Below are 23,275 nucleotides of genomic sequence, written 5' to 3'. Positions count from 1 at the left end.
GGCCCTGAAAGGAGTGAGAAGAAGGTCCTAAGCAGTGTCAAATCCAATATATTAAATGATGAGACTTCCCACTACCACCCCATTTCTAGGGACTCTGGCTGCAAAGGGCAAGAGTGGATTTTTTTTTTTAAGATTTTATTTATTTATTCGACAGAGACAGAGACAGCGAGAGAGGGAACACAAGCAGTGGGAGTGGGAGAGGGAGAAGCAGGCTTCCCGCAGAGCAGGGAGCCCGACGCGGGGCTCGATCGCAGGACTCTGGGATCGTGACCTGAGCCGAAGGCAGACGCTTAACCACTGAGCCACCCAGGCGCCCAAGAGTGGATTTTTGAGGACGCAAAGGCTTCTCTCCGGGGTCAACCAAGGGGAGACCTCAAGGCTTAGACGAGATTGGAGGGGCATGATCACCCCTGAGGTTCACCCTAATTCTCTGCCCCTCGCCCCTCATTTCTCTGTCTCAGACCACAATGGGGTATCTGATTTAGAAGACTTCGCCACCTTGGTCTGCGGTAAGCTGCTTCCTTCCTATGAATCCCGCCAGTCCTTCTTTCTGGTCCTTCGTTTCCTCAGGGAGCCAAGCACTGCTCCCTGCGAAACTCCTGCTCCCGTGAGCCACCCCCCCACCCCCCACCTGTTTCTTGACATCCCTGGCTTTCATCCAGTCTCCTGTTTGCTCACTTCATTTTCCTGGTTGACTTTGGGTCCCATTCAACTCTGAGTCTTTATCTCTCCCTCTGGGAACTTGCCCTGAGTGGGGGATGCCAGAGCCCCCACCCACCCCAGCCACCCACAGGCCTTGGTGATAAGAGAGGGAGTCCTGGGGGCAGCAGTTGATGGGGTGTTGTCCGAGAGGGTGCCCAGGCTTTGCAGCTGCTGGGGAAACTCCCTAGCAAACAATGAGTCCTAACAGTGGGTTCAAGGAGACCAGGGCATGGGTCAAGCCAGCTCCTCTGTAGGAACAGACCCCAAAGGCCACACCACCTCGCGGTAGTTTCTTCCTCTGCTCTCCATGTGACACCTAGGCTCCCATCCCAGGTAGATTCTGGGTGATGGGAGGCACAGGGGTCCCCAAAGCCTGCTTAGCCAGTCCCTTCTTTTCTTTTTCTTTTTCTTTCTTTCTTTCTCTCTTTCTTTCTTTCTTTCTTTCTTTCTTTCTTTCTTTCTTTCTTTCTTTCTTTCTTTCTTTTTCTTTCTTTCTTTCTTTCTTTCTTTCTTTCTTTCTTTCTTTCTTTCTTTTCTTTCTTTCTTTCTTTCTCTCTCTCTCTTTCTTTTCTTTCTTTCTCTTTCTTTTCTTTCTTTCTTTCTTTCTTTCTTTCTTTCTTTCTTTCTTTCTTTCTTTCTTTCTTTCTCTCTTTCTCTCTCTTTCTCTCTTTCTCTCTTTCTTTCTTTTCTTTCTTTCTCTCTTTCTCTCTTTCTTTCTTTCTTTCTTTCTTTCTTTTTCTTCCTTCCTTCTTTTCTTTTCTTTCTTTCTTTCGCTCGCTTTTATTTATTTGAGAGAAGAGAGAAAGTGAGCACGAGCTGGGGGTGGGGAGGGCAGAAGGAGAGGGAGAAGCAGACTCCCCGCTGAGCAGGGAGCTCAACGTGGGGCTCGATCGCAGGACTCTGAGATCATGACCTGAGATCATGAGACCTGAGCCGAAGGCAGACGCTTAACTGACAACCACCCAGGTGCCCCCAGCCAGTCCCTTCTCAGGGCAAAAAGACCTCCCAGAAAACAAATAATTCTCCAGGAAGTAGAACCCAGTGTCTGCGTGGAACCAGGAAACAGGGGCCTCCATCCTTCTTCACACACAGCTCCAGCCCCCAGTTCCCGCCCTGCTCTCCACGGGGGTCCCCACCAGAAGAGCCTGCCTCCCACCTACAGTCCCCAGTGAGGCTAATTTTGATGTTCACGTTTTGCAGACAAGGTTCTCAGGAGGTCCTGCTGTCCTGGAGGTATTGTGTCCCACTGACCTAGGTTCAGGTGCTCAGATTCCTGCCCACCCCAGACACCACAGTGCTGCCTGCATACAGGATGTGGATGGCTGGGGACCAGGAGGCATCAGCTTGTGGGGACTAGGGAGCAGCCAGAACCCGGATATGGGTCCTTTGCTATTGTTCCTGGCAGGAGGCAAAGGGAGAGATCCAACCATCGAACCAGCAAACAAGACTAAACACCACGTTCCGCCCCTACTCCCCCACCCCCCGGGGACCCAGGCTCCCAGCACCCTGCTCCCCAGCTGTTTCCCTCAGGGACACCACCCTTCCAGTTCTGAAGTGTGCAGCAGGCTCCCAGGCCACAGCCACCAGCTGTTCTCACACCCCTCTAAGGACCCAGGTGTCCAGGCTTGCCCTCCACCCTTCCCAGGCTTTCAGGGTCCCCATTCCACCTGGCCCTGGGATCACCAGCCTCCTCCAGGAAGTTGGCTCCATCTTCTTGGCAGGTGACCCAGGGTGTGGTCTGAGGAGCCACGAAACTCCTCTATATAGCCCAGCCCAGGGGCTAGCCCTGCAGCTCCAGGGACCTGCAGGTGAGAGAGGCTGGGGTCCCCTAGAGAAGTGGGATATCAGGTCCCCTACTCTAGCCCCTGGCTCCAGGCTTCCCCATCCCACCCCCACTGGGCCCACTGGACACCTAACTCCCCCTCCGTGCCCTCTCCTGCCCTCCCTGCCCCCCACAAGACCCACTGGACATGTAACTCCCCTATACACACACGCACACTGGCCCTTGGATCTGGCCCACCTCCCTGGTGCCCAGGTGGCCCTCGTCCTCCCTGGAAGAGTGCCCAGCCAGAGGGGCAGACTAACCTTCCATGACCCCCTCCCTTTCCCCTCTGCAGACATGGGTTCCCTGTGGAGCTGGTGGACACTCTGGACAGGAGCAAGCCTCCTGTGTGGTAAGTTGGACTGAGATCCTTGTTCTCGTCTGGGGGACTCTGCCTGCCACGGTCAGCACCCTCCATCTGGATGCCCTCCACAACCCCATCTCCCAGCGCCACACCAGGCTAGCTGAGGTGGGCGCGAGGCCCCTTACGTTCTGTAGAGAGCTGTGGTGGGATCCTCCCGTTCTCTCTCTGTCCTAGAAAGAAGCAGATAAAATCCGCGGTCCCCCGGTTTAAGTCTTCAAGAAGTACCACTTTCTCAGTTTTCTGTAACTCAACTAAAACTCTGACTCTGAGCCTCCTGCTGCTGAGGTGATGGAAAATTTCACCCAAGTCGTTCTTGGAGGGCTTGGTGCCCGATTCCCCAGGGTTATGCCCAGGACTGGAGTCTCAGGTGAAGTCAGAGTACCGGAGAAGGATGGGGCCTCAGAGCTGTCTAGTCATCAGTCAGCATCTGCTTAGGTCACTTCTGAAGCCTTCATTGTCCCTGATGCCCTGGCCCCGTGGGACACTGGGACATCTTTCAAGGCTCCCCTAATTCAGCAGAGAGTCCTTCTATAGCCCCATACTCTCTCCAAGATCTTGTAGATGTCCTCCCCTGCCCTCTCTCTTTCTCCATCTCCCTCTCCCTCCCCCTTCCCCTCTCCCTCCCTCTCTTCCCAGCCCTGGAGAATCTCTCCCTAGTTGGGGGTGTTGAAAAGCACCCACTCCTCCCTCTTTCTAGGAGACATATTGTCCACATTGCCATAATCTCCTTCTTCCCTTAACCCCCTTTACACCCCCCATGTTTCATTAAGACGGAAGTCATAAACCGGCACCTGAATCCAGCCAGTTTGAGGCCCATAGCACTTAAAACAATTTGGGGTTGGAGATTTCACATGGAAATTCAAATAGCCAGTTTCTCCTGAAAAATGGTAAGGTCTGGCATAAAAAAAAAAGTGGGGGGGAGGAGCCCATAAATCGTCATGATAATAGGCTAACCCTACCCGCTTTCCTTGGCGTATGAATTCTCTGATTTGCACACTGGCCATCCAGATGGTTTCCCACATTTGCATTACTTGCCTGGCCCATCAGGTCCAAAGTGTTCAGGCTTTTATTTTATTTATTTATTTATTTATTTACTTACTTACTTACTTACTTATTTAGAGAGACGGAGTGCACAGAGGAGGGGGGGGACGCAGACTCCCCACTGAGCAGGGAGCCCGATGTGGGGCTTGATCCCACAACCCTGAGATCATGACCCATGCCGAGAGCAGACGCTTAAGGAACGGAGCCTCCCAGGCGCCCCCGTTCAGGTTTTTAGAAAACAAAAGCCAGAAAGGCTGGTAGGCAAATAAGAAGGGAAAGCGAGGGGAGAAAAAGCTCGAGTTGATATTTCAATGTGGTATCTAGGCGCAATGCAAAGCCTTCCTTCTCAGAGGACTGGGTGAGCAGACGTGCAACTGTGTTCTCTCCCCCCAACCCCCAGGGTTGACCCAGGGGACCTCCGTGGACTTCCTTGCAGCCTTCCTGCAGAACTATCTGCCTAGCTACCACAGGGCCTCTCTCCAACTCCTTCTCTCCAGTCTGTCGGACCGCCCTGCCTCGGTCTCCATTCACTGCCACGCAGATGGTACCAGGCAGAATGTCACAGTGAACCCGGGGCAGTCAGTCATGGTCAACATCAGTTCCAAGGCTGAGATGGTCGGCAGCAAGGTCTTCCAGCACGCAGTGACGGTCCACTCTGATCGTGAGATCTCTGCGCAGGCTGTAAACACGAAGCCCGACACAGCAGAGCTGACGCGACTGTGGCCTGTTCGGGTTCTGGGCACTGAGTACTTTGCGCTCACACCTCCCGGCGTCTCGTCCAAGAATGTCAAGGAGTTTGCCGTGGTGGTGGGAGCAGCGGGGGCCTCAGTCACCATGCAGCTGAAGGGGTCTGCGACATTCCAGGGCAAGTTCTACCCAGCGGGCAGTGTTGTGACCTTGACTCTGCAGCCCTACCAGGTGGCCCAGGTACAGAGCACAGCTGAGCTCTCGGGGTCGAAGATCACAGCCAATGGTCCAGTGGCTGTGTTCTCTGGCCACAGCTGTGCCCAGAAACACACAAACTGCAACCACGTGGTGGAGCAGCTACTCCCCACGTTCGCCTGGGGCACCCGCTACGTGGTGCCCTCTCTGTCCTCCCAGGCCCACTACGACCTGGTCTATGTCATGGCCAGCCAGACCACAAAGCTGAGCTACAATCAGGGGGGCACCGCTGGCTCCCGCGGGCTCCAGGAGGGCGATGTGTTAGAGTTTGAGATCCGGCCGTCCCAGCCGCTCTACCTGTCTGCAGACGTGGGCATCCAGGTCCTGCAGTTTGGCACAGGTGCCACAAGGGGCCAAATAACCTATGACCCCCACCTGGCCTTGGTCCCAGATGTGGCAGCCTACTGCCCGGCCTATGTGGTGAAGAGCGTGCCAGGCACTGAGGGTGTGGCTCTGGTAGTAACACAGACAAAGGCGGTTAACGAGCTGACCATGGACGGGCAGAGGATGGGGGCCAAGCTCTCCTGGACAGCTGTGCCCGGCAGTGAGTTCTCCTATGCCGAGGTGGACCTTGGCACCAGTGACGAGATCCACATGATTGAGGCCACTACTAACTTCGGGCTGCTCACCTTCGGGCTGCTCAAGGCCATAAGCTATGGGACAGCAGGTGCCTGCGGCCGAAGTGAGTGATGGGAAATGCGCCCCCGGCCCTGTCCAACCCGTGACCCCTTGGCTGGCTCTCTCACCCTCTCCTTTTTCCCCACCCACCTGCTCCCCTGGGGCTGTCCCCACCTCACCTCCATCCTCTCTGCCATCCTCCCCTTCCCTAAGGCTTCCCAGCTCCTCCCTACCCAAGCCCCTCAAGGAACCGCTAAATATTTAGCCACCAGTGCGATCCAAGGTCCCCACTAGTCAGAAGCAGTGCCCGCCAGAGCACGGCAGCAGGGTCCTATATATAAGCCTCCACGGTGTCTGACAGGTGTCTGGCCTCAGCCCTTTGTCAGTTGCTTTTTGCAGGGGGACGGGGGTTAGGGATAGAGTCCTAGGAAAGAGCCAAGGTGCCTAGAGGGAGGGATCTTTGTGGGGAGGAGTGGGCTCAGGTCAGCAGCTTCTTATCAAACAGTCTGGAAGTATTTTGATCTTTTATTTATTTATTTATTTATTTATTTATTTATTTATTTATTTTTTAAAGATTTTATTTATTTATTTGAGAGAGAGAGAATGAGAGATAGCACGAGAGGGAAGAGGGTCAGAGGGAGAAGCAGGCTTCCTGCTGAGCAGGGAGCCCGATGTGGGACTCGATCCCGGGACTCCAGGATCATGACCTGGGCCGAAGGCAGTCGCTTAACCAACTGAGCCACCCAGGCGCCCTTATTTATTTATTTTTAATGTGTTGCTATTTTAGCAACTATACCAGTGGTTAACTACCACTCCCCCACCTCCTATAGGAATGTTTACACCCCAATGCAGGAGGTCTAAAAGTATGATAAATAACAATGGCTACCGTGGGGCGGGGGGAGTTCTCTCTCAATATACCGGAGACCATTCTGGATGTCCTGTGTGTGTTAACATAGTTAATCCCTAGGACCTGGCCCTATGTGTAACCTTACGCTCAGAGCATTTGAGGAACTGTCCCCAGGCAGTGCAATGTGGTGTCTGAGGACACAGATGCTAAAGCCAGACTTCCCAGGTTCAAATCCCACCTCTGCTTGTGTGACCTTGGGCATGTGACCTCGTCTATGTGGGCCTCAGTCTCCCTGTCTGTAAAATAGGGTTAATAGTTGTACCCCCTCACAGGATTGGAGTGAGGGAGTAATGAGTTAACATCTGTAAAGCTCTCAGGGGGTATCTGGCAAGTTATTATGAGCAGACAGAAAGCAAGAAATTTTGAACACTGGGAGGCAGGGGAGGAAGGGCTATTTCTTCCTATGTGGACCTCCTGCTTCAAGCTAGGACTCTAGACATTAGAGTTCCCAGGACTGGCAAAAAATGCCCCCTCCAACCACAGGCGTGCAAGCTACCCACCTTCAAAGAGCCACTTTGGGCTTGAACAGTCAAATAGGAGAGGGGTAGGTGATTCATTATAACAGGTAACACTCACCACTTTGGCCAAACCCTACTTATATTTTAGCTTCTTTAAGCCTCCCCAAATATCCCTGTGAAGAATGTGCTGTTATCACCCCCTTTTTGCAAATGGGGAAACTGAGGCATAGAGAGTTTAAAATTACTTCTCCAGTGCCGCCCGACCAGCAGAGCCAGGATTCTAACCTAGGCAGCCTGATCCAGGAAGGCAGAGACTTCCATTTTCTGTCCTTATAAAAGATTCCTTAGCCTTCTGACCCGAGTGGGAATGCACAGGAAGGGGGACATGGGGAGAGAAAAACCACAAATAGACATTTCCATGATGATCCCTGCCCATCCTTCTTCACTACCTTTCAGTTCTTCTGGGCTGAGCCTTGTCAAACTAGGGAATTAGAATACCTGGGGTTGTTGGGTCATGCCTGGGCAGCCATCTCCCCAGGGGGCCTCCAGACCTCAGTTTCCCCACTTCTTCCACGGGTAGTTGTGAGCCCACTGCCCGAACTCTGCACAGCAGGATACCCCTGACTCTTTATTCTTTGCCACTCCCTTCCTCCCCTCCCCAGCCGTGCTGTCCCAGAAACCCTCCTGCGAAGACGTGCAGTGCAGTCCCCAGCAGAAATGCCAGGTGGTGGATCAGCAGGCCAAGTGCGTGGCGGTCCCCGTGGCCACCTGCCGCGCCCAAGGTGACCCCCATTACACCACCTTCGACGGCCGGCGCTATGACATGATGGGCACGTGCCTTTACTCGATGGCAGAGCTGTGCAGCAACGACCAGACCCTGCAGGCTTTCAGTGTGGAGGCCAAGAATGAGCACCGGGGCAGCCGCCGGGTCTCCTACGTGGGCTTGGTCAACGTGCGCGCCTACAGCCACACAGTATCTCTGGTCCGAGGGGAAGTTGGCTTCGCTCGGGTAAGTGTCCAAAGGGTTCAGGTTTAATACCTATGAGCCTCCAGTCAGAAGGAGGAAGCAAAGCCTGGGTGTCAGGCCCCAAACCCAAGCCTTCCGCTGTGGGGTGGGGAGTACAGAGGAGGGAGCAGTGGGGGCTGGGGAGGGGGAATTTGAAAATCAGAGCCTGAAATACCTTTCGTCCAGCAATTCCACTTCTAGAAATTTTAAGGTACTCAGAGATATGGTGGAAGAAAAGTTTATGCCAACGTGGTTTGGGGTAGCAAAAGAAAAGAAAAGAAAAGAAAAGAAAAGAAAAGAAACAAGCTGTCCAACAATGGGGAATGTCTTCAGTGACCAAACACTAAATTCAAGGAGCACCTGCTATGTGCTGGATTTGTTTCTTAGTGCTTTCCATGTATTAATGCATGGAATGCTCACAGCAATCTGTGGGGGGAGGCATTATTATTAACACTTGTAGGTGAGGAGACTGAGGTCCAGAGAGATGAGCGACTTCCCAAGGGCTCCGAGCCAGTAAGAGATGGAGCTGGGAACACAGGCAGGGTGCCTCCTGAGCCTATTCTTAACCTCTTTGCCATTCTGCCTCATACCATATTTTTATGGTATGGGCTGTGGGTCGGGGTTGTGGTTGTGGTTGCAGTTGCCACACAGTCCTCACACCTGGCTCTGGAAGCGCTCGGGCAGGCTCAGGGCCAGCTGGCTGTCCCAGTTTTGTTTACTTTGGATATCAAATGTACACATAATAAAAATCCATATATCTTAAGTTCATGGAGTTTTGACAAATGTGCATCCCCAACCTCCATTAAGATATAGAATCTATTCATCATTCTGGAACATTCTCTCATGCCCCTTCCCAGACAATCCCAACCTGCTCCTAGAGGCGACCATAGTTCTGATTTTTTTTCCCACCAATGATTAGTTTTCGCCTGTTCAAGAACTTCATATTAATGGAATCACACAGTGGAAGAAGCCATTTGCGGGAAGATTCTTTTGCTCAGCACAGTACTTGTGAATTTCTTCTGTGTTGCTGCGATTCTTTTTTTTTTTTTTTTTTTTTTAAGAGGTAAAGCATCAGCATAGCTCAAAACAAACAGGGCATGTTGTGGAAGGTCTGGCTGTCACTCCTGTCTTCATCTGCTTTCTCTCCCTTCCCTCCCCCACTCCCCAGTTTTACTGATTTCTTGAGGTTTCACCTAGGGTTTCTTTATGCCAATACAAGCAAGGCAAACCTACATTCTTCCGTCTCCCCTTTCTTAGCGAAGAGTACTGTACCGTCTGCTCTGTTCTGCACTTTGTTTTTTACACTGCACGGTAGCTTCTGGAGCTGTTTCCGTATCAACATCAAGGGAGCCTCGGCTTTCTTTTGTTGTTGTTCTTTACACCTGCACTGTTCTGCATTGGATGGATGCCCCGTCATTTGGGTAACTCAGTCTCCCACCGATGGATGTTTTGTTCACGATGGCAAATATCGCAGAACTGAGCATTCTTGTACCCACCTCGCTGTGTGGGTGTGCAGGTGGATCTGTGAGATTAATAAGCAAGTGGATTAAAGTAGGTGTTCTAGAAATCTGGAGGGACTGAGCACAAGCTCAGAGGGACTTCAAAATCCCCGAAATTATGTGTGGAATTTTGCATCTGCTGTGCAGTTTTTCAGAGAGAGAGCCCTGTTACTTTTGTCAGATCCTTACAGAGGTCAGTGACTTGACAGAGGTTTAGCGCTCCCACCATCCCAGCCCTGATCCCTCTGATCTGTCACTCTGATCTAGTGACCAGTCTGCCTCCCTCACTGGACTGGGAGCCCCAGGAGAGCAGGGTGTGTGTTGTCTTCGGTCATCACTCCCCGGATCGCCCAGCCAGGGCCAGGCCCAGAGGCAGTGCCCGGTGAATGTTTATCTAACACAGCATCGTCTTCATTCACTCATTGAGCACTTGCGATCCTACCAGGCACCGTTCTAGGCGAAGGAGAGGAAGCCGCGAGCAGAGCAGACACAAAGCTCTGTCTTTGTGGGACTGACAGTCTACGGAGTTAGGCAGATGATAAACATGAGAAATTTGCAAATGATATGTTAGAAGCTATAGGGAAAAAAAAAATAGAGCAAGGAAAGGGCATAGGGAGTAGGGAGGGGTTGCCACATAAAATAGAGTGGTCAGGAATGGCCTCACTGCCATGGTGACGGTGGAGCAAAGCTTTTGTAAGAGGTCAGAGGTCAGGGAGTGAGCCACGGGTGCATCTAGGGGAAGAACATTTCAGGCCACAGGGAGGCGAGGGCAAAGACCCCAAGGCTTGGTCGGTGGCAGCAACAGCAAGAAGGAATCCCAGGGCAGCCAGGGCAGGGGGCGGCGAGTGGGGAGGGTTCGAGGGGTGAGGGCCAGACCACACAGGATCTGACCGCCCGCTGCCCCCCCCCACTCCCACCCCCCGCAGATTGACAACCAGCGCTCGCGCCTGCCCGTCTCCCTGGTCAAGGGCCGCCTGCGCGTGTACCAGAGTGGGACCCAGGCCGTAGTGGAGCTGGACTTCGGGCTGGTGGTCACCTACAACTGGGACAGCCAGCTGGCCCTGAGCCTGCCCGAGCGCTTCCAGAGCCAGGTGTGCGGACTGTGTGGCAACTACAACCACAACCCCGATGACGATTTCCTTACCTACGACTCGGAGCTGGCAGCTGACCCCGTGGAGTTTGCCAACAGCTGGAAGCTGGACGACGAGGACTACCTGTGTGAGGACGGTTGCCAGAACAACTGTCCCTCCTGCACCCCAGGCCAGGCCCAGCACTACGAGGGCAACCGCCTCTGCGGCATGCTGACCCAGGCCGGCGGCCCGTTCGCCGTGTGCCACGGCGCGCTGCCCCCCCGGCCCTTCCTGGAGGAGTGCGTGTACGACCTGTGCGTGCTCCAGGGGGACCGGTCCAGCCTGTGCCGCAGCCTCAGCGCCTACGCCCAGGCCTGCCTGGAGCTTGGCATCTCTGTCGGGAACTGGAGGTTGCTGGCCCACTGTCGTGAGTGACGCCCTCGGTGCGGGGCTGGGGGTGCGCGTGGTGGGAGGCAGGGGACTCCTTGCACCTGCTCCATATCTGAGCACTTCTTGTGGTGCAGCCTGAAGCTGGACCGTGCCAGGGACGCAGGGATGGCCGAGATGGCCACGCCGTGCCCACAGCGAGCCTAAGTTTGGGCCAGACACATGCCGAGGCAGGGACCACCACGAGGGTGGTCCCTGCTAGGCTCTGCCAGGCACGGGCAGAGTGGACAGGGCCAGGAGGGGGGACGTCCAGGGGGCTATGGGCGACCAGGAAAGCTTCTCAACTCAGCCTGGGTGGGGGGAGGGATCGAGGAGGATTTCCTAGAGAAAGGGATGCCCAATCCCTAACTTGTAGGAGAAACTGGAACGAGACAGTAAAAGGGGGAGCAGGACATGGGTGCCAGGCCGAGAGAGGAGCTGGCGTGACAGGTAGTACTCCGAGTCCCAAAGCAGAAATGTAAACGTCCCTTCGTTCACAGCCCTTCCGTGACTCCCCGATGCCCTCTGGATAAAGTCCAAGCTCCTTAGTCAGGTGCCCATCCACTTAATCATTCATTCGCCCATTTATTCATTCAATCCACAATCATTCCCTGAGGCCCTATATGGCCCCATTCCTCTGCTGGTGATGGGTGCCATGGGGGCCAGCACACACCTGCCCCTGCCCTGGAGAGGCTCCCAAAGAAATTTTCAGGAGACAGAAAGTCAAGTGCCCAGGGAAGAGGAGGTGTCCAGGCCCGGGCCTCGGGCTTGAGACGGGGACTCCAGAGGGGGAGTAAGTCTGGGGGAGACACTGAGGCCACGTGGGGCTTGTCTCGGTCACTCTTCTATCCTCACTGCCCAGTAAACACCCACCCTCCCAAGTTCCCCCAATGCCCGGTGCAAAGGAGGAATTGGTGGATCCATCCACTCATTCATTTCTCAATGAATGAGCATCTCCTGCGGGCCACATCCTGTCCTTGGTGCTGGCGGTTCAGTGAGGGATTGAGGCTGACCAGACCCCCACCCTCACAGAATTTATATCCTAGCTGGGGAGACAGCCGGTAAGCCGCAAACCATGGAGTATCTTTAAAGAACAAAAGAAAGGAAGTTCATGTGATGAGAGGCTGACGAAGAGGGTGGTCAGGGACGGCCTTTCTGGGGAGGTGACAGTGGAACCGAGAGCAGGGTAAGACACTGGAGTCAGCTAAGTAGTAAAGACACTATGGGCTGTCTCTGCACAGATGAACTCATTGACTCCTCAGAACCCTGTGAGGTCAGTACTATTATTATCTCATGTTCCTGATGAGGAAACTGAGGCACGGGGTGATTGGAGTCATTTGCTCACAATCACACAGCTTAAAAGGGGAGGCTGGGCTTTGAACCCAGGCTGTCTGGGCTCCAGTAGCTTTCTCTTAACCACATGCCGCCCTGCCTCCTGAGGAACGGCCAGTACAGACCCTGGGAACAGCAAAGGCCCTGAGGTGGGAGTGTGAGGACATATGAGGAAGCCTCTGTGGCTGGGACAGAGCGAACCAAAGGGAGAATGAGAGGAGATGAGGAGACAGGCGATGGGTGCAGATAATGGGGAGCTCCGTGGACCACCAGGAGGATCCCCGCTTTCCCCTGAGATGGCACCACAAGAGGGCTCTGAGCAGGAGAGGGACCTCACTGGTGTTCACAGGGCCCCTCTGGCCGCTTGTGAGGAACAGCCTGTGAGGGCTGAATGGCGGTTATGGGGGGGGGGGACCAGGCAAAAGGCTGCTTGGGGGAGAGGAGACGGGACCAGGCTGGGGACGATGGTGAGAGAAAGGGGCAGATTCAGGAGAGATTTTGACTATGGAGCTCACAGGATTTACTGACAGATTGGCTGTCCGTGAAAATGAAGGAAGAAAGGAGTCAACTATGTCTCTGAGGTTTGGGGCCCCAGCACCGGGAGGGATGGAAGCGCCATGGGGAGCTCCGGGGGCAGGAGCAGGGTGTGGGGAGGGAAGTCCTGTTAAGCCCTTCGGACAGACACCCCACCAGGCCCGTCGCGCTGGCCTGACCCCCCTCCCCGTCTCTCTCTCGCCCCCTCCCCCGCCCCCCCCCCCACAGCCCTGAACTGCCCCGCCAACAGCCGCTATGAGCAGTGCGGCCCCGCCTGCCCCGCCACCTGCAACTCCCAGGCGATGCCGGCCAACTGCTCCGGGCGCGGGTGCGTGGAGGGCTGCGTGTGCCTCCCGGGCTTCGTGGCCAGCGGCGGCGCCTGCGTGGAGGCCTCGTCGTGCGGCTGCATCTTCGAGGGCCGCCCGCTCGCGCCCGGCCAGCAGGTGTGGGCGGACGACCGGTGCCAGCGGCTCTGCACTTGCAACGGCGCCACCCAGCAGGTGACCTGCAAGGACACGCAGGGCTGCCCGACCGGCGAGCGCTGCCGCGTCCAGAACGGCCTCCTGGGTTGCTACCCCGACCGCTTCGGGAGCTGCCAGGCGTCCGGCGATCCGCACTACGTGAGCTTCGACGGCCGGCGCTTCGACTTCATGGGCACGTGCACGTACCTGCTGGTCGGCTCGTGCGACCAGGCGGCAGCGCTGCCCGCCTTCCGGGTGCTGGTGGAAAATGAGCACCGGGGCAGCCAGACCGTAAGCTACACGCGCGCCGTGCGCGTGGAGGCCCGTGGCGTGAAAGTGGCTGTGCGCCGGGAATCCCCTGGGCAAGTGCTGGTGAGTGACTCGGGGCCAGGGGAGGTGGGGAGGGGGCAGAGAGGGAGGAAATCCCCCCTAAGGAGAAGGGGCTCTGAACCCCTGGTGGGGCCGGGGGTCTGTTAGAAGAAGACCTTGTGGCCAGTGCTTAAGGCCCGGGACCCCAAACCGGGCGGTGCTGCCTCTCCCTTGGCTGTGTGATTGTCTCTCAAGGCTTTCGTTTTGTCCTCTGGGTCCACCACCCAGCAGAAGTCAAGAACCACAGATTTTTCTCTTTTAAAAAAAGATAAAAATCGTGGGTGAGGTTGTAAGATTCACAGCTCTAGTAAATAATTATTACTGAGCAGTTTGGGACAGTGGCCCATGTCCTGGGGAGGAAGATGGATTGGAAATGGAAAACTAAGGAAATTTCCATGTGCCAAGCACCACCACTAAACCCTTTACAGGCCTTAGGTCAGAATCCTCAGAATGACCTCGGAGTAAAGGAAATTTTGCCCATAAAGCTGAGTGTCTGGCATAGAGAAACTTCTAGATAAACAGAGGGCATAATGATTCATATTTATGTTCCCACCTCTCTGAGATGACACTTAAACTGAGTCTGGAATAATCATAGCCAATACATACTAAGTTATTTCTACACGTTAAATGCTTGACATATAGTAACTCAATCTCTACAACACTCTGTGAAATAGCTAATCTTGTTAGATGAGAAACTGGGGCGCAGAAAGGCTAAGTTATCTATTCATGGTCACACAGCTAATGAGTGACAGAGCCACAATTTGAAGCCAGGCTGTTTGGCTCCAGAGCCTATACTTTCTTAACCACTACATCCTATTGCCCCTCTTGAGAAGAGAGATGGAACAGGCAGGGACAGAAGTGGATGGAATAGTATTCCAGGCAGAAGGAACAGCAAGTGCAAAGGCCCTGAGGCAGGAACAAACAAGAGGGCAGAGGAACAGTCTGGAGGCCCACGGGGCTGGAATGGTGGGAGGGGATGATGGAGGGGATGGCTATGATGGAGGTCTTGATTTCAGCCAGAACCTGAAGGACAAGGCAGAGACCACCAGGTGAAGAGCGGTGGCTCCTAGGTGCAGGGAACAGCAGGTGCAAAGGCTGGGCTGAACCAAGCTTGAAGAGTACAGGAGAGCAGCACAGAGCCGGTGCGGCTGTACTTGAGAGTGAGGTTGGGCGGATGGGATAGAGAGATTGGTAGGAGACGAGGTCAGAAAAGTGGGGACGAGCAGGGCCTGGTGGGGAGAGGGGTTCTATTTTAAGCTGAGACATAAAGGATGATGGGGAAGCAACCAGGCAAAGAATAGGGACGTGGAAGAGGGTAGGAATGTCACAAGCAGAAGGCGCAGTGAAGGCCCTGAGGCCGGACTGAGCTCGTGGAGTCCAGGAGAAGATGAGAATGCCTGGCTGGAGTTGCAGGGGTGGGGATGGGCAGTACCGGAGAACGAAATTGGAGAGCAGTGAGGCTCAGATCATCTAGGGCCTTTTAGGCCATTGTAAGGGATTTGGATCAAAGCTATCAGGGCAAGTGCAAAGGCCATGAGGTGGGAGTACTCTTTTTTTTTTTTTAAGATTTATTTATTTATTTATTCATGAGAGACAGAGGAGGAGAGAGGGAGAGGGAGAGAGAGAGAGAGAGAGAAGCAGAGGGAGAAGCAGGCTCCCAAGGAGCAGGGAGCCCGATGAGGGACTCGATCCCAGGACCCTGGGATCATGACCTGAGCCGAAGGCAGATGCTTAACCATCTGAGCCACCCAGGCACCCGAGGTGGGAGTACTCTTGGTGTGTTCAGGGAGACAGCAAGGAGGCTGAGTGAGCGATGTGGCAGGTGATGCAGGCACAGAGGTAGACAGAGTCGCAGTGAAACGAGACCTTGTAGGGAAGGGGCTTGGCTTTGCGCCAAGTCCTGAAGGCTGAAGGGGAAGCAGCCAGGAGGCAAGTGTTGGGTAATGTTCTTGGCAAAGTGAAAAGGCCCTAGAGTTGGACTAAACTGAGAGAAGTAGAGGAATAACAAGAAAGCCAGTGTGGCTGGAGCAGACTGAGTGAGGCAGGGGGAGTGGGAGATGGTAAGGTCGGGGAGGTAATGGGGAGACAGACCCTATAGGCTCTGAAGGCCATGGGTTAGGGATTTGGATTTAAGCTGATAGCCGCAGGTTGAAGACAGGTAGGTGGCATGCCAGACAGAGGGAAGAGCAAGTGCAAAGGTCCTGAGGTAGAACCAAGCATCGTGTGCTCAAGAGAACAGCAAGGAGTTCAGAATAGTTGGAGCCAAGTGAGTGAAGGGCGGGACACCCAGCCATGAATACCCTAACCCCTTGGACCTCCTTCATCTCTGTCCAGGTGGACGGCATCCTTCATCACCTGCCCCTCCAGGCAGCAGATGGGCAGGTGCAGGTCTTCCGCCAGGGCCAAGATGCAGTTGTGCGCACAGACTTTGGCCTGACTGTCACCTACAACTGGAACAATCGTGTGATTGTCAAGGTGCCCAGCAGCTATGCTGGGGCCCTATGTGGGCTCTGCGGAAACTTCAATGGGAACCCCAATGATGACCTGGCTCTGCGGGGTGGAGGCCAAGCTGGCAATGCCCTGGCCTTTGGGAACAGCTGGCAGGAGGAGACAAGGCCAGGCTGTGGGGCAACTGAGCCAGGGGAGTGTCCCAACCTGGACTCCCTGGTGGCCCAGCAGCTGCAGAGCAAGAAGGAGTGTGGGATCCTTGCGGACCCCACGGGGCCCTTCCGTGAGTGCCACGGCAAGCTGGACCCACAGGGTGCCCTGCACGACTGTGTCTATGACCGCTGCCTGCTGCCAGGCCAGTCTGCGCCGCTATGTGAGGCATTGGCCACCTATGCCGCTGCGTGCCAGGCCATCGGGGCCACTGTGCACCCCTGGAGGAGTGAGAAGCTTTGCCGTGAGTACCGGGAGTGACAGCTGGGGGGCTCGGCCTTATGAATATTCATTAATGTATACATAGCATTAACTCATGTAACTCTCAGAGGGGTATTCTGAGGTAGGGACTGTGGCTGCACCCATTTAACAGGTGAGGAAACAGAGGCTTAAGAGGATTTGGTTACATGCCTGGGAAGTCACAGATGCAGGAAATATTTGTAAGATGACCAAAAATATCTGGTGGCCCCGGGTCTATTTCCTATATGGCAGCTGTCATTCAGAGACGAGTAGCAGGGCTGCCTTTAGAAGAAGCCTGGTCCCTCTCCAGTGTTTTTGGTCACCATCTGGCCCACCTCACTCATTTACAGCATCTGCCTGGATGGCGCACATCACTGTCCGTTGAAATATACATGATATATACATGCATGTCACATAATTTCTTTTTCTCCTTCAACTTCTATTCATTCATTCATTCAACAAATATTTATTGAACACCTACTGGTGTTCCCAACACTGAGGATATAATGGGGGAGAAAACAGGAAAAAAAAAATTCTCACTCTCCTGAACTGACCTTCTAGAGATTTTTAGTTCCAGCAGAATTTAACCTAGCATAATATACTGAAATACATGAAAGTCTCTTTTTAGATCACTGCATCAGTTAGTTCTTGCTGTGTAACAAACATTCCCAAAGTGAAAAGTGGATTAAAACAACAAGTAGTTATTATTTCTCATGATTCTACGGGCTCCTGGGCTGATCTCCTAGTCTGGGGCAGCGTGGTTTATCTCTGCAGTCTTGCTGGTGGTTCTGCAGGGGCCGGATGGTCTACAATGGCCTGACTTTACACATCTGGTGGTTGTCAGGCTGGTTGGTCTGGGGGGACCTTAGCCGGGACTGCTTGTCCCTGCTGACTCGGTCTCATCTTCTAGCTGGCTGGTGCAGGCTGCTTCACACAGTGGTCTGAAGGTTCCAAAGAGTGGCAAGCGTGGGTGAGCCCCACTAGGCAAGCACACTTCAGGCCTCTGCTTGGTGTCCCATTTGCTGTCATCCCATGAGCCAAAGCCAGGACCATGGCCAAGCCCAGAAGAAGGCGTGGCCATCATCAGTCTTTCCCAATCCCCATCACACTTCGCCACAAATATAGACACCTGTGAAGAACATTTCATTATCATCAGAAATTCCTGAGACCATCAGACTCTAAATGTTAAAAAAAAAAAAAGGGTGGAGTGAATTATCATTGCAAGTATCATTAGTACACAACTGATAAAAATATTCAACGTAAAGAGTAGAATGTACTGGAAAGGCATCTCTTAGTGAGATGGATGCAGCTTCCCCCCAAAAGTTCATGTCTGCTGTTGAGCAAGACCAGGTTCAACATCAATTCTGCTTTTGATTTTCATATATAGGATACTAATAAGTGGGTGGAAGGGGTTCTGGCCCAGCAATGTCGCTCCACTCTGAAATCCTTTTGAGTTGTAGGGAAGTCAGGCACACAGAGAGACACAGTAAAACTTAACTATTCCTGTCCTCTGAGCAGCCGGCTCTATCAGACCCTCCTTCCATCTTGCTGGGAGCGACATTGGTCCTGATTCCTTACCCAGGGAGGTTTCATCATGCATTGTCCCCACACTTCACAGCAGTATTTGGAAGTGTCCCTTTGTGTCCCCAGAGGTTTCCACAGCCCCGGGCAGCACACCGTGTTGATTTGGGATGGGTGGGGAGTGTACAGTTGTCTTCTGTAAAGTGGGAGAAGCACACTCACCGAAGGGGCAGTGGGAAAGAAGATGTTCTCAGGCCAGTCATCTTAGGAAGGGTCCCTATCACTATGGGCGGTGCTCGTGAGGCACACTTCCCATGGCGCAGTTCCCATCCTGAGGGTTTCTAAGGGTTCTTCTCATTTCCTCCTCCCCACCACCCTGTGAGGTGGGATCGTTCCTATTCCTACTTTATAAAGTGAGCAATTGGAGCCACAGAGATATCAAATCATCTGCCTGAGGTCACATAGCAAGGCACCATGACCTGCATCCAGGCAGGTTGGCTCCTGAACTTGTACCATTAATTGCTTCATTCTGTGGCCTTTGTGGAAACTGAGGATCTCTTATTTCCTTAAGACTACTCTTGCCTTTGTACCCCTTGGGGCAGTTCTAGAAGATTGGGTTGTGAGGATGCAGACATCAGGCAGAGGGGGGCCTAGGGTGGGGCCTTACCCCAGCCCCAGCTTTGATGACTGTGGGTATTGTGCCATTCTTGGTTCCTCCAACACCCCTTTGGTTTTATTGTTTGTTTGTTTTTTAATTTTGCTGAAATATTTTATTTTTTAAAGATTTTATTTATTTGAGAGAGAGAGAGAGCACACGAGTTGGGGGGAGGGGCAGAGGGAGAGGCAGACTCCCCAGTGAGCAGGGAGCTAGACACGGGGCTCGATCCCAGGACCCTGGGATCATGACCTGAGCCAAAGGCAGATGCTTAACTGACTGAGCCACCTGGGTGCCCCAATTTTGCTGAAATATTTTAAAGCAAATTCTAGAACTATGAATTTTCCCATAAATACTTCAGTAAACATCCCCAGCAGATAGAACTTTTAAGAAACATGACCACAATGCTGTTGTTACTAGGAACAAAAATAACACTGACATCATCTAAACTCAACCTAGGTTCAAATTTCCCCAATTGTCTAAAAATAGTGGTTGTTTTTTTTTTTTTCCAGTTTGTTTGAATCTGAATCCAGACCAGATCCACACATAGCATTGGGTTGATTTTGCTCCAATTATTTTCATCCTGCAATAGCCCCTTTCCTTTTTGCCCTACAGATTATTATGAAATTTTTCAAATGTATAGAAAAATTGAAAGTATTTTACAGTGAATACCCATACACTTACCATCTACATTCTACAGTCTACATTTGGCTGTACTTGTTTTATCTCATTTCTGCCCCTCTATCCATTTTGTTTGGGCCATTGCTTATTGGGGAAAAAAATCAAGTCATTTGTCCTGCAGAATTTCCTACTTTCTGGATTTGGCTAGTTGCTTCTGCATAGTGTTATTTAACTTGTTCCTCTGTCCCTGGATTCTCTCGTAAGCTGGCTATAAGATCTAGAACAGCACCGTCCAATGGAACTTTGGTGATGTTGGCAATGTTCTGTCCCTGAGCTGTCCTGTGTGGTCACCACCAGTCACATACTGAGCACTTGAAATGGGCTAGTGTGACCAAGGAAGTAAATCTTCTATTTTATTGAACTTCAATTAACTTAGATTTAAATGGCCACATGTGGTTATTATCTCGGCACAGACAGAGGCTTTACTAGGCTCAGTCTTAGGGTTTTTGTTTCGTTTTGTTTCAAGGAAACCGCCTGTCTTATAATCTGGAGTGACTGGAGTTCAGAGAGAGGAACAGGAATTATTTTTTCCTCTTCTTCACATGGCCAAAGATTTCAATTTACTACAGAATTACTCCTCCTACTACTATATCACTATAGAATGAAGAAGCTAAAACCACTGTGTTCACAAATGCATTGCACAGATCACACACACACTGTATATGCACTTATATGTTTAAGACATGTCATTAAAGGGGTGCCTGGGTGGCTCAGTTGTTAAGCGTCTGCCTTCGGCTCAGGTCATGATCCCGGGGTCCTGGGATCGAGCCCCGCATCGGGCTTCCTGCTCGGCGGGAAGCCTGCTTCTCCCTCTCCCACTCCCCCTGCTTGTGTTCCCTCTCTGGCTGTGTCTCTTTCTGTCAAATAAATCAATAAAATCTTAAAAAAAAAAAAAGACATGTCATTAAAGACGTTACAGATAACCACAAACTTCAGTTAAATTGGAATAGAATCTTAATTAGGCCCAGATTAATTGTGATGTAATCTGTGCCCCAGGCCCCACTGAACGGAGGGGCTCCTTGCCGCCGGATGGCTTACATGTGAGTGTGTGAGTGAGGGTGTGCCTGCGCGTGCGTCACCTGGGAGTGGAGATTCTTGATGCTCACGCGCTCACTGCTGCTTTCCCTACAGCTCTGAGCTGCCCGCCCCACAGCCACTACGAGGCGTGTTCCCGTGGCTGTCCGCTGTCCTGTGGGGACCTCCCAGTGCCCGGGGGCTGTGGCTCTGACTGCTACGAGGGCTGTGTGTGTGACGAGGGCTTCGCGCTCAGTGGTGAGTCCTGCGTGCCCCTGCCCTCCTGCGGCTGCGCATACCAAGGCATCTACCACCCGCCAGGCCAGACCTTCTACCCTGGACCTGGGTGTGATTCCCTTTGCCAGTGCCAGGAGGGGGGCCTGGTGTCCTGCGAGCCCTCCGCCTGTGGCCCGCAGGAGGCCTGCAAGCCATCCGGTGGCCTCCTGGGCTGCGTGGTCATGGGCTCTGCCACCTGCCAAGCCTTGGGAGACCCCCATTACACCACCTTTGACGGCCGCCGCTTCGACTTCATGGGTACCTGTGTGTACGTGCTGTCTCGGACCTACAAGACCCGGCCTGGGCTGCAGCAGTTTAGTGTCCTGCAGGAGAACGTGGCCTGGGGCAATGGGAAAGTCAGTGTGATCACCGTCCAGGTGGCTAACTTCACCCTGCGGCTGGAGCAGAAACAGTGGAAGGTCACGGTGAGAAGCAGCAGCGGAACAGGAAGGGGAGGGGGCCTGGGATAGAGGGTGCTCTGTGGGTGGGACACACAAAGCACTCAGCCCAGAGGCAGGGGGCTCAGAGCTCTGAGTGGATGTGGGAGGCACGGGGTCCCCAAGGTGGGGGGAGGTGCCGGTCAGAGCCCCGAGTGGGGAGCCGAGGAGTCAGGAGGCCTTGGGGACCTGGGACCTGCTCCCACGTGACTCAGTTTCCCCCTCTGTCTGCTCCTCAGGCTCCCCTCTCCCTGCTCCTGCCTATCCCCTCTGAACATCTCTGCTCACCCCCTCCTCCCTTTCCCTGCACCTTCCCTGCACTTGGTCCCTGCCCCAGCCACCTCCCTGGTCCCCTGGCCAGCAACATGAAGCAGTCAGAGGCTGGGCAAGTTCAGGGATGGGAAAGGTTCAAGGACAGAGGACGATCTGGGGGTGACCCCATCACCCCTCACCAACCATAACAACCACAGTAACAGCAGCTCCGGTTTTTACACGGCTGACCTCTGATTTTTTTGGGCGCTAAACACTTCACATTCACAGTATCATTTCATCCTTGCAGCTGGAAGTACCATGATTTGCTTTATTCTTTAGAGGGGGAGGTCCCATCACTGGCCCAAAGTGCCCCAGCAAAGGCACGACTTGAACCCAGGATGACATGCCAGGAGACAGCGCACTGGACCCTGGGTCACCATGGTGCTTTTCTGAGAAGGATTTGGTCTCCTATGGAAAGTGGAAGGATCTCCCCACGGATCCCACTAAAATGCAGGCACATGACCATTGCACTCAGGCAGGATTGATGATGAGGTTACTGATAAAGAGCTGACTTCTTCAGGGGTCACTATGCACCGGCCATGCGTTAGATGCTTGCTTACGCTCCTAGGAGAGCGCCTCACATATAGTTGGCTCTGAATACAGGTGTGGTTGGTGTTCTTGTCATTTGCATCTCACTGAAGCCACCAGCTTCTCCATGAGGTGGAAACTATTATATCCCACACTTTACAGATGAGGAAACTGAGGCACAGAGATCCCTGCTTGGGAAGTATGGCAGGTGACTATGTTCTGAGGAGCATGTCTTCCTCCTGCCTTCTCCTCTGATGCTCAGCGCCTCTGCATTCAGGAATGATGAGTGAGCGTGTTAATCAGGGGCGGGCTTCTAAGGCTTCGTTGGACGCCCAGTAGCCTTCCACTTGAAACCACTGGTTCTTGGCTCAGGGGTTTGAAGTTCATTTCCCATTAGCCTAACGCTCCACCCACGATGCTTAAAGCGAAAAACCTTAGCACCCACTTACTTGTCAAAAGAAAAACTCCCAATCAGAGCTCAGGATGCTAGCAAATGCTCCCGGAACACCCATTCCGTGCCAGACACATTTCTCAGCACTTCCCAGATGTCAATTTAAATAATCCTGACAGTAACCATGTGGATCCCACTCGGTAGGCGAGGAAACAGACACAGAGAGGTGCCTCACGGGCAGAGTCGCAGGAAGGGGAAGGGGCAGAGCTGTGTTGGAACCCAAGCAAGTGGCTCCGGAGTCCGTCTCTGCATTATCGATCTGCAAGGGGTGAAGGAAGGGTGGCTGGCAAGCTTGTTACTCCATCGAGGCCCTGTATCAGCTTTCTGTGGCCGCCGGGCCGGCACAAGTGACCACACACATGGTGGCCTAAAACAACAGGAATTTGTTTTCTCACCACGTGGAGGCCAGAAGTCCAAACTCAAGGTGTTGGCAAGAGCCACCCTCCTTCCGAAAGCTCCCGCGGAGGCTCCTTCCTCGCCTCTTCCAGAGAATTCTGGTGTTTTCCAGGTGTTCCTTGGCTCACGGCCACAACACTCCCATCCCAGTCTTGTCTTTTTTTTTTTTTTTAAGATTTTATTTATTTTAGAGAGACAGAGAGAGTGCACGAGCAGGAGGGGCAGAGGGAGAGGGAGAGAGAATCTCAAGCAGACTACACGCTGAGCCCAGAGCCTGACGCAGGGCTCGATCTCACGACCGGAGCTGAAACAAGAGTCAGTCGCTCAACCGACTGTGCCACCCAGGCTTCCCCCCTGTCTTTGTCTTCACATGGCCTCTTTTCTTCTCTCTGTCTCCTTTTCTGGCTCTCATCATTATACGAGGAAACCCATCACGGGGCAGAGGGCCCACCCGAATCCAGGATGATCTTGAGATCACGACCCTAAGTAGGTCTGTAAGGACTCTTATTCCAAATAAGGTCACATTCAGGGGTTTTGGGCAGACATATCCTTTGG

At 53.3% G+C, this 23,275-nt stretch overlaps 1 protein-coding gene across 1 annotated transcript in view; it reads left to right on the top strand.

The window, feature by feature from the left end:
- Nucleotides 1–2,821: 2,821 nt before the first annotated feature.
- FCGBP (Fc gamma binding protein) overlaps nt 2,822–23,275 on the top strand; it is a 41,006-nt gene continuing 20,552 nt past the window's right edge. The window contains exons 1-7 of the mRNA XM_028090637.2: nt 2,822–2,876; nt 4,330–5,553; nt 7,517–7,863; nt 10,286–10,856; nt 12,950–13,554; nt 15,886–16,453; nt 20,438–21,021. Coding sequence (XP_027946438.2) covers nt 2,822–2,876; nt 4,330–5,553; nt 7,517–7,863; nt 10,286–10,856; nt 12,950–13,554; nt 15,886–16,453; nt 20,438–21,021 — 3,954 coding nt within the window. The remainder of the gene's footprint in view (nt 2,877–4,329; nt 5,554–7,516; nt 7,864–10,285; nt 10,857–12,949; nt 13,555–15,885; nt 16,454–20,437; nt 21,022–23,275) is intronic.

Source organism: Eumetopias jubatus, unplaced genomic scaffold (genome assembly GCF_037043125.1).
Source record: "Eumetopias jubatus isolate StellerSeaLion01/CBP00866 unplaced genomic scaffold, mEumJub1_p1.0 scaffold_10, whole genome shotgun sequence".
Lineage (NCBI taxonomy): Eukaryota > Metazoa > Chordata > Mammalia > Carnivora > Otariidae > Eumetopias > Eumetopias jubatus.
The sequence above is the reverse complement of the archived record's forward strand: the minus strand, read 5'-3'. Positions and strand labels throughout refer to the sequence as shown.